The following is a 10930-nucleotide window of genomic DNA, read 5'->3' as shown; positions in this document are numbered from 1 at the left end:
CCTCATAACAATTCTTCTAGCAAAATAGTGTCTCTAATAAGGGAAAGCTCAGCTTTTTTCATCTGGCTTTTGGTTAGAACAGGCGCTAGACTAAATCCGAATTTTATTATTTGATATGAGATTTATGTGTGGCTATATTCTAATTAAAATATTCATTGTTTGAAGCTTTGTAATAAATTAAAATAAAATATAAAATATCTAGTTTATTGGTTAATAGGGTTTTAATAAGCTTTGATATACTTCTGAAGCTTTGAATTAGGTTTCCTAAAATTTAGATATTCTCGGAAATTATGTTTGTACTAAAAAGTATGCTATTTTAAACACTTTTATTAAAGAATATTAGTTTATATCATTCGTTTGTACAAAACATGAATTTTGTTAATTTTTTTGTTAGTTTTAGAAGATTTATATAGATTTTTTATTTGCTTCAATAACTGACAATCTGTCGTTATAAAAAACATTCTGCAGATATCCTTCAAACGTCAAATGTTTATGCTTATATGCAAACGTTTTGTTTATACTTTATTTCCTCTGTTTACCTTACATATTTGAACATTATTTCGAAAACGGTATATGAAATATAATAATTACATACACTGATACCGTTAAACTATTGTTTATGATATCCAAAATGATCAAATAACGTAAAGCATAAAATGTAAATATAATAAAATAATATCATTTTTATTGTTTGAATAATAACATACCCAACGATATAAATAATGGTAAATTAATTTATTTGTAATACGATATGAATATTTCTATTATTTTTAACATCACCTCCACTTCTTTAAAAAAAAATTGAATAGAAAATCATATAGAATCCTAAATTTTCACCCTCCTACCACTAATATTTTTTGTGATTGTTATGGCCTTTTTGTGAATTTTTCTCAGATTAATTTGATTAAAATTTTCCTGAGCTTACAAAAAAACCAAAATTTTATTTCATTTTGGAAATTTGTTTTATTTTTCTTATGTACATTGGTATGGCTTATATATAAATATTCATCTATCTTAAGATAATTTTAATATTATTACTACTTTTACCTTTTATTATTTTTTACCTTGAACAACTTTCAATTTCATATCAAGTTTATCAAGTATTGCATAAATAAAAAATAATAATAATCCATAATCAATCAAAATATTTATTTATTAAATAACTGAAAAAATTTGATTGGAAGGGTTTAAAAAATAACTATATTATAACATAATATAATAACACACTTTGCTATACGTTATGGATTACGATTATTAATTCAAATATGCTCATTATATTAAGCTTAATAAAGTATTTTACTTATTTGAAAGTTTTAAAACATTTGATTAATAGAAATAAGTTTATGATACTTTAGACTATTTATACAAATTATTGTAGCATGCATAAATTTTTTATACCAATTGAATTCAATTGAAGGCAAAAATTATAATTATTAATTTCCGGTAGGGTAAGTTATAATAATCGTCCAAAAATCGAAATTGAATGTGTGTGTGTGCGTGTATGTATGTATGGATACTATTTTTCGGTCACGTTTTCGGACGCACGGATCAACCGGTTCAAATGGTTTAAAAAACATATGATTCCTATTGATAGGGAGATGTGCTGATTAAAGTTTAGAATTTTGCCGTGCGTTTAGGCAGTTCTAATCAGAATTTGTGCCGAAGCATCTGTACGTTCTGTGGTGTTTCGCAGGTAGCTACTGATTACAGTTGGTGTCCAAACTTAAGTATAATTTTATAACAATAAATAGATTAAATGAAATGTATTGAAGTAATTCAATTCATACAATTACAGATATTATAAATATGTACATTTTATCTAAATAGCAACTTCTAAATCCTGGTAATAAAGTCGATTAGTTACTCGTATTGAAAAATTCGACAACTTGCCTCAAGGCAAAATGCTTCTTACAACTAGTTTAATAATAAAACTTAAATAAATAATGTTTAATAAAACTTAAATAAATAATGATAAATATATAATACTCTTATCGAAACCAAATGCTAGCATCTTGTCTATTATTCTTTTCCCTCTACTCAACTGACCGAAACGATTAAGAGGGTCGTTCTCACGCCTTAATCAACAAGACTTATGAACGATCCAAATTGTGAGGGCGTAATATATTCCGGGCCTATACACTCATTCTTATATAAATAGGATTATATATCGAACATAATTTCATAACGCAGGTTAGAGTTGAATTTACTTGACAAACACAATCTATTGTATTTAGCTTTATAGGCAGCTTAGTCAATCCTGTTGCATTGTTTCATGTACGTTGTATAACGCCTTGTAATTTTAGGTTGCGACATAGTATATAGGAAAACCGGGAGGAGGTACTCATTGTCTTGTTTAATCTGCATATAGAGTAGCATATGAATAGAATAGAAATCATACGTGGATTAGACAATGTGTAATTTTTTTTATATATTTTAACAGCAATCAGAATCTTACGTCCTATGAGCCGTTGGGCTGAAACTTCTCCTTTCTTCGTATTTTTCAGATGGTAACGCAATGGTTAATCCATTCATATTTGATGATTTTTTGATATTAGATTTAATCTAATAGGGCTGACTTTTTATTGGTGCAGCAATGCCGGGCAAGGGCTATTTTCACATGGAAATATATTGCTATCTATATTTCCAAGTGAAAATCGTCACTGCTTCCTGACAACAGGCTGCTCGAAGTGGGTATCGAACCCGGAACCTCTGATTCAGGTCCCGTCGCTCTTAACCACTTACCTACGGGCGAGCCCTCAATGTGTAAATAAGAATATTTTATCATTTCAATTGAAAATTATTTGGACATAACATTCACAATTAATATTGGTTGAATGTTGGCTTGTATTTTTTTTAGTTAATATTGCACCTATCAATAATGACTTAGGATAAAGTTTTTCAGAGGAAATAATGCAATAATATTTAGTGCATTCAAATAAATGGCAAATTTTAAACAATTATTGATTCTATATTCACTTGGCTTTTAACAATCACTGAAATTTGAATTAACCCGCCTGTCATAGTTACAATGACAACCATTTTTACAAGATCCATTCGCCCTACTCGTACTTACTACTAAATTCCTATATAGGATTCATTGATAAATTTTGTCTAGTCATTAGTTTCGAGGTTAAATGTGATTATCAAGATTCTGCCCATGATAAAAAAATTACTTGTAAAATTATGATGTCTTAAGGTTGCTAGGAATAGGCGATGAAACTGTTTATCAAAATAAGGTCGTCATTAGCTATATTTACTTCGTAAAAATTATTGACAACAATATTTGAAAGTAGAGAGAAAAGATGTATAACCAGTCATCACGTTATTTATTACGATCTTGCAATAGGTAAATAAACGGCAATGTTTGAAAATCCATAACAATTTTTTTTAACTTCCCGTAAAGTAAGTTATAGTAATCGCAAAAAAATCGAAAATGAAAATTTTTGCATTTCTCGACGTTTCAAAGGTTTCTGAATATTTTGGCATACCTTAGAAAAAATGGATGTATGTGTGTTTGTATGTGTGTGTGTGTGCGGATACGAATTTTCGTCGACGATTTCGGGAACACGGTTCAACCGATTTCGATTATTCAAAAAACATTCGATTGCTGTTGATAAGGAGACGTGCTGATTAATTTTTGGCATAAGCAGGTCTAGCCGTTTCGATGATACAGGGAAAAAAGTGCCAGAAACGGTAACTCAGGTTTTAAGAGAACGAAGCGTCCGATTTTAATAATTCAAAAAAACATTTTACTTGCATTGACAAAATGAAGAACAGGTCTAGCGGTTTCGGAGATTTAGAAAAAAAAAATAAAAAAATGCCATTTAGCGGTCAAAAATAATCATTAGACATATGCACATCAATTTATCAGATATTTTATAGAAATTTTAACAATAAGTATGAATTTTGTTTACATTCCTATCGGTTCCGCGCCAATGTTTATCTGTTAGACGGGGACGCGGCGCTTACGCGCTTTGCTATTTCATCTCTATGCAGTTAAAGCAGTACGATTGTTTTGAAAAAAGTTAAGAATTTCCAAACTATTTCAAAATGAAGAAAACATTTTTTTTTAAAAAAAAGTCTTTTTTTTATTATAGTTGAATTAAAACTTATAGTTTTTCAAAAATCTAAATTTTTATAAGTAAATTTTTTTTTTAAATGTTAATCTTTTTAAAAGACTAAATAATTATTGGTACGGGAAGTTCCAGCATTTTGCCTTAAGGCACGATGCCCCACTAGTGTTAATTTTATTTGGCCTCGCTTACTCTGAGCATTTAGCCATTTATTATTTTTATACCATATTTAATCTTATATATCCTATTCTATAATTTTATTCTTAATTTTTATTTTTCTTTTATTTTGATTTCTTCATTCTTCTTTTAATCAGCCAGTTTCAATATTTTTTCTATTCTATCCGAATTCTATAATTACTATTCTCACTCCTAATTTTAATTCAAATAAAATATTAATTCAATTAAAAACATCAATTTTACAACTAATGAACCAAATTAAAGAAGAATAAATTATTTATTATAAATTAATTATTATCCCAACTCTGCTGATGATTATTTCTGAAGAAACACCATATCAAGATTATATATAGTATGATCTCTGTAAAAATTGTACCCATAAAATTTATATTTTGTTAGGTTAAATAATGTAGCTACTATTTTGTAAATTCTCTTTAAAATTAAAAATAAGACATTGAACCTGTTTGTCCCATTTTACCCCGCCTATGGGTCTATGGAGTAGAAATTAACAGGTGACAAGTTTTTGAAAAACAGCAAAAATCATATTTTTACAATGATGAATTAGAAAGAGTTTTACTGAACATAGTCAGATAGTTGTGATATAATTTCTTCGGTTCGCACCATATAATTACTCAAAGTCATATTGGACCTGTGTGCTCCGTCTTGCCCTATTAAAAGCATTTAATATTTATATTTTAATTAGGTACATTCTCCATTATCCTTAAACTTTTCCTAATCATTTTCGGCGTCTGCTAAATTTCTGAACGAGTTTTTGATTTCTTGCAAAATCATAATTCTCATTTCTGTTAAAAACTTTATCTCACAAAACAATTTTTCAAGAGGTGTATGTTAATTAAATTTATATAAATTAATTTCCTTAGGTACTTTGATAAACTAAATTTTCAAAACACACAATTTTCGCTATGATTTGGATGATTGCCACGTGCCAGCTTCACTCGCTGGATGTTATAAATGAGTCTTTTATGTTGTGAATATTTTACTACTTGCATGATTAATGTAAAAAGTAATTTCAACAAAGCGAAAATCATTTTGTAGATAATTTAAAATAAAGTTTTTGTGCAATTTATTATTCATATTATTCAGTGCTGAACATTATATTTATCACATTCATTTTGCACATTTAGCATTTGCACACCAAAATATTTTTTGGTAAAGGGAAATATTTGTGTGATTTAACAAAATGCCAAAATAATTAGGCACGTGGTATTTTTATTCTGTGTGTTGAATTTGAAAAATATTTTATGGTAATTTCGTTTAAATATTAACTCTTTGGGGACGGCTGCCCACCAGAGTGGACAAACATACTCTGTGAGGCACAGGCTATTTTATAAACAATGACTCAGTTTGCATCGAAAAGTTGAATAAGTTACAATTAGCAGTGATAAACAGAGTTGAATTTTGAAAATAATTTTAAGTTATTTTAGAAGTATCGTTAGCCTTTTTCTTTGCTATATGGTCTTTTTTAATAATTATTTAATATTTAAAACGACCAAGCGCTTGTAAATATGGCAAAATGACTGGTAAATTTTGGAATTAAGCAGTAGTGAACACATATTATTATATTGTCTAGGGTAGTAAAGATGAGTTTCAAATAGACATTCATACAGACAAATTTTACGAAATTACTATTTGCACAGGAGATAGTGATGAATGTGATGATGATATTATCCAACCAACAAAAAGAAGAAGAAGTTCGACAAATTAAATGAAGAGCGGAAAGACATTAGCGAATGTGCCGATTCTCCTTCAATAATCGAATTGTCAAATACATCAACAAACACCCCGACTATATATAAGCAATATAAGACATCCAATAGATTATTTTACTTTATATTTTACAAATGAATTATTAGACAATATAATAGAAAAAACAAACCATGATGATGAACTAATATACTGACTAATTAGTGGCATATTCTAAATGCGAGGGAAAGAAAAAGAGATTGTATTGTCTGTTCTGACAGAAAAGCACCAGCGGGAAGGCGGCGAACAAAATTTTATTGTAAAATATGTCAAAATCAAACAGCTATGCATTTTGGAAATTGTTTTGAACGTCACCATTTTTTATAAAATGTTCAAAAATAAATTAATATTATAAATGTATGTCCTTCAATGACCAAATTTTTATCAAACAAATTGCATAACATACACAATGAAATCAAGTTTACAGCCGGTACAATAGATTGTTTCAAAATCGGCACCGTCCCGTAAGTGTTAAGTTATAAGAAGTTTTTTTTTTTTATTATTTATTTTTTTTAAGGCCTTTAACCAGTCGGTCATTTAGCCCACCAATACCATTTATATAAATACATTAACAAAATTAATTCATAATACACAATTAATTTATAAGAAGTTAAAACTGTAGATACATATTTATATATTTGAATGATTTAGATGTGAATCGTCACATATAGCGAGCTATTGTGCTTATGTTTAAACTCACTCACACAGTAAACATACTCACACACATAAATAAATTGGCTGAATTTTAAAAAACTTTAGGAATTAAACGTAACATTTATGGATTTACATAACCATGCTATTCAAACTGAAAAAACGCGCACTGAAAAGAAAAGGTCAATTGTAATTAATCTTGGAATAGGATCTAAGAGAGTAAAGATGTAGTATGTTTGTTTGAACAAGTTCAAATATTACTCTATTTCAGTGCCGTAGATTGACATGATCTAGTAGACCGCATTTTTTTCAAAGCATCAAAAGTGAGTTTTTTTGTTCGGCTTCTTTTAATAATAACTGCTAATAGTACACAGATAGATTACTATGTTTGTCATTTTGCTATAAGCTGAGCATCAGTAGTTAGTTACCAGCAATTCGTTTTTGCGTAGATAATTAAAAACGGTCATAACGATGATTTGTCTCAAAAAGTGTCGTTGAGTACGGCCGCGAAATGTTTTTTGTGTCTTTTTTCGGTTGAACATGTAAAGAAAAATCTAGCTGAAGTAAGACAAAATACGAAGGAAAGAGCGAATTTAAAAAAAAAACAATATAAAAAAGAAAGATTCTATAACCGGTATCATAATTCGATGATTGATTCTGCTCGGTTTGTGGAAGCTCATATTTTGTATTTAGGGTTGGCATAAAGGATCAAGTGAAACCCTGGGTTTCACGTAAAATACGTAATCATGTGTTGAGTAATGAACCTTGTTCTTTATTTTATAAATGTATAATAACGGTTGCATACCTCTGAAATTGCTTCAGGTTGTGCAACCCGGTATGCAACGTTCACCTGGCCAGTATTAAACGGCTGTACTGCCAACACTCTCGGTAATTTTAGATTTCTTTCGGTTCTTTTCGGTTCAGTTAGGTTCAGTTATCAATGCCGACACTCGGGGTTAGTTGATTCATCGAGTACATGTACGAAATATACCTAAGGCGAATCCAGTTGGTAACCGTTATTATAAATTGTATTCAATCACTTATAATTGAAATACAAACAGTATTAGTTACATTGAAAGTGGTGTTGTTAATACTTTAACTATAAGTGGGTGACGGTACCTGAAACTATTCATATCTTGTCGCCACATCTACCAATCCAAGACATTTCATATGATTCTGACTAGATCTCAGTATATTGATGTTGATGAAGTGACTGCTTAGTTAGGTAATAATTGTTAGTTTACATTCTGAATGATTCTATTAAAGTAATCTATTAAAATAACATACTATTACTAATTATGATATATATAAAGAAAATGATCTCATAGTTCAGTTTATTAATTGTTAACTTTGTTTTAAAAGTTATGTTCTTTTATATAATATTTTATTATACTCATATGATTTAAGATTGTTTAAATGAGTATGTTATGTTGTGTGACGTAGACAAATGTTCTAACTACCCATTTATTAACTTCCCGAAGGAGAAATTTGTTTTCGTCAAAAAATCCGATTCGCTAATTTTATGTTTTCTCGCTTGACGTTTCAAGCTATTCTGAATCGAATGAGACCAAATTTGGGAAACGGTTGGACCGATTTCAAAAATTTAAAAGCCATTCGATGTACCTCGATGAGCCCGCAATTCTAAATCAATTTCAAAAATTCAAAAACAGTTCGAATAATATTGGTTGAGAATCGTGCTGATTAGTTTTTGGTAAAGATCGGCCGGACCGTTTTCTTGTAATAAAGTGCTAAAATTATTTATTTCGGCGATTTTTATGTTTTTTTACGGTAGATAGCATAGACTTATAGATCATACTAACATATTACGGCCCTACGATATGTAGTTTAACTTTTAAAATTCATCAAAGATTGCAAAACTTAGTAACGTGTTTTGGGATTTGTCAAAATTAAACCTTTTATCGACATTTTCTCAAGAACGTCTGAACCAATTTCAGAAATTTAAAAGCCATTTGATGTATCTCAACGAGGACTATCGTTTGTTAGTTTTGTGCGACGATCTGCCAAGCCGTTTCTTTGTAATTTGCGAAAAGTGTTAAACTTTTCGTCCACATTTGAGCTTATGCTACCAAATCGATTTTAAAAAATCAAAAACTGTTCAAAAGATATTAGTTTAGAATGACACTGAATAGTTTTAGATGAAAATCTGCCGAGCCGATTTCTTGTAATTAACTGTTGAAAAAAAAAATAAGCCGATTTTTATTTCACAATTTTGAAAATTCTTGAAAATGTTGCAACTTATTTAAGTCGGTTGATTTATGCTGTCGAAAATGCTGAGGTCATTCGTTTAAGTGAATGTGGAATACTTTAAATCTTGGTACCAAACCCATAGAAATTTGCTACTCTTTTTTAATTCCGAGATCGCTTGACTTGCCCCCATTTTTTTTTCAATTAAAAAAAATAATAAATTTTTTATTTTGTCAATAGGAATCGAAGATTTTTTTAAATCATTGAAATCGGTTGAGCAGTGCTCCCGAAAACGTTATCAAAAATGTGTATCCATCATACGTCCCGAAAAATTTGTATCTATCATGCATCCATTTTGTGGCGAGAATAGCATACTCAGTAGCGTCCTCGACTCACACGCCGGAGGAATTCGGTTCAAATCTTCAGCAATACCAGAATTAAAAATATAAAATATTAAAGCAGATTAAGAATTGTATTATAAGTAAGAAGGAAAATAGGAGTTTAGTTTAGAAGATGAGAAGAACATATTGAGAAACAAGAAGAAGCATGAAAATTTAATGGAATTGAAGAAAGAAAGTTGAATGGAAGATTAGGATATAAGAAGAGATAGTATATATATATGATGAATGTATAAGAAATATATATGTAAGAATTGTATAGAATATGATGAAAAATAATATGAATAATGTAGGTGGTTTAAAGTGCTGTAAAGCGGAGGCCAATAAAAATTTAAAAACAAAACATCAATTTTTTCTATGGTACGCCAAAATGTTAAGAAAATTTGACGCTTAGAAGTAGGAAAAAATTTATTTTTTTGCGATTACTATAACTCACCCTACGGAAAGTTAATAAAGTAAAAACCAATTGGAAAAGCCATAAAATAATTAGGACATTAAATTATATAATACTACAAAAATAAAATGTTAATATAGTTCTTTTATTATTTTTCAGTGGCGGGTGCTGCATAGCGTGCGGCGTTCGTTTTGGTTGCTTCTCCTCCTGCGGTGCTGCATCCTCCTGCCTGCTCCATGTCACTGCGGTGACGTCACGCACGACGTCCTCCGAGTCGCGCGCGGCGTCTCCACCGGCAAGACGCGTCACGTTAAAACCGAATCTCCGCTTTATCCCAACGACGTTTCGAACGCGCGTCAAGAAACCGATCAAATCGTGCACGAAGTCACACTCGGCGTAAGACATCACAGTGAAATCAAACATAGACACATAACCGATTTGTTGGGTAATAGTACCCATAGTAAAACCAATAACCCCCCGCGGTTTGATAAACGAAAGCAAGTGACGGTGTTAGAAGATGCGATTATTGCTGATGAAGTTCAATTCGTGAATCCGAAAAGTGAAGTGAAGTCTAAAGACCGCGTCGCGTCTCGCATGACGAGAGGTGATGATTCGGATGATGAGAATGTGCTACATATCGGCGGGATTTTTCCGATTGGCGGTGAAGGTGGCTGGCAAGGCGGTCAAGCTTGCATGCCGGCGGCTAATTTGGCTCTGGAGGACGTCAATAGGCGGAAAGATTTGCTGCCGGGGTTTAAGCTGCGGTTGCACAGCAACGATAGCGAGGTAAATATTACACATATGATATTTAGGTATATGTAAACTAGTGGTGTTTTACCACAATTAAACATGCGAGAAATAAAAATGATCAATGATAAATAAGAATTAATCAGTTATTATAACAATTATTTTTATATTTTGAAATAAATTATTATGAGTACCGTAAATTTACAAGCGCTTATTTTATTAAAATAGTCAACTACAATAAATTGTATATATATATATATATATATACATATATATATATATATATATATATATATATATATATATATATATATAACTTATATATAAAAATGGAACGCAAAATGTGTTGGTAAGCGCATAACTCAACAACGCGTGGACCAATTTGGCCAATTCTTTTTCTAAAATGTTCGTTGAACTCCAAGGATGGTTCTTACGGCGAGGAAAAACCAAATAACCGTCGGGAAAACCCTAAAAGCAGCCCTTTTCTTATTCTAATACAAACGTTTTCTAACTAAAACGTA

The 10930-nt window shown here is 30.3% G+C and overlaps 1 protein-coding gene across 1 annotated transcript in view; it reads left to right on the top strand.

The window, feature by feature from the left end:
- Positions 1-9937: 9937 nt before the first annotated feature.
- LOC113372312 (gamma-aminobutyric acid type B receptor subunit 1) overlaps positions 9938-10930 on the top strand; it is a 303069-nt gene continuing 302076 nt past the window's right edge. The window contains exon 1 of the mRNA XM_026612635.1: positions 9938-10448. Within this exon, the coding sequence (XP_026468420.1) occupies positions 10257-10448 (192 nt within the window). The 5' untranslated portion in view covers positions 9938-10256. The remainder of the gene's footprint in view (positions 10449-10930) is intronic.

This window comes from Ctenocephalides felis, unplaced genomic scaffold (assembly GCF_003426905.1).
Source record: "Ctenocephalides felis isolate EL2017-DRISC unplaced genomic scaffold, ASM342690v1 CF-g0.4_SCAFFOLD_01604, whole genome shotgun sequence".
NCBI classification, from domain to species: Eukaryota; Metazoa; Arthropoda; class Insecta; order Siphonaptera; family Pulicidae; genus Ctenocephalides; species Ctenocephalides felis.
The sequence above is the reverse complement of the archived record's forward strand: the minus strand, read 5'-3'. Positions and strand labels throughout refer to the sequence as shown.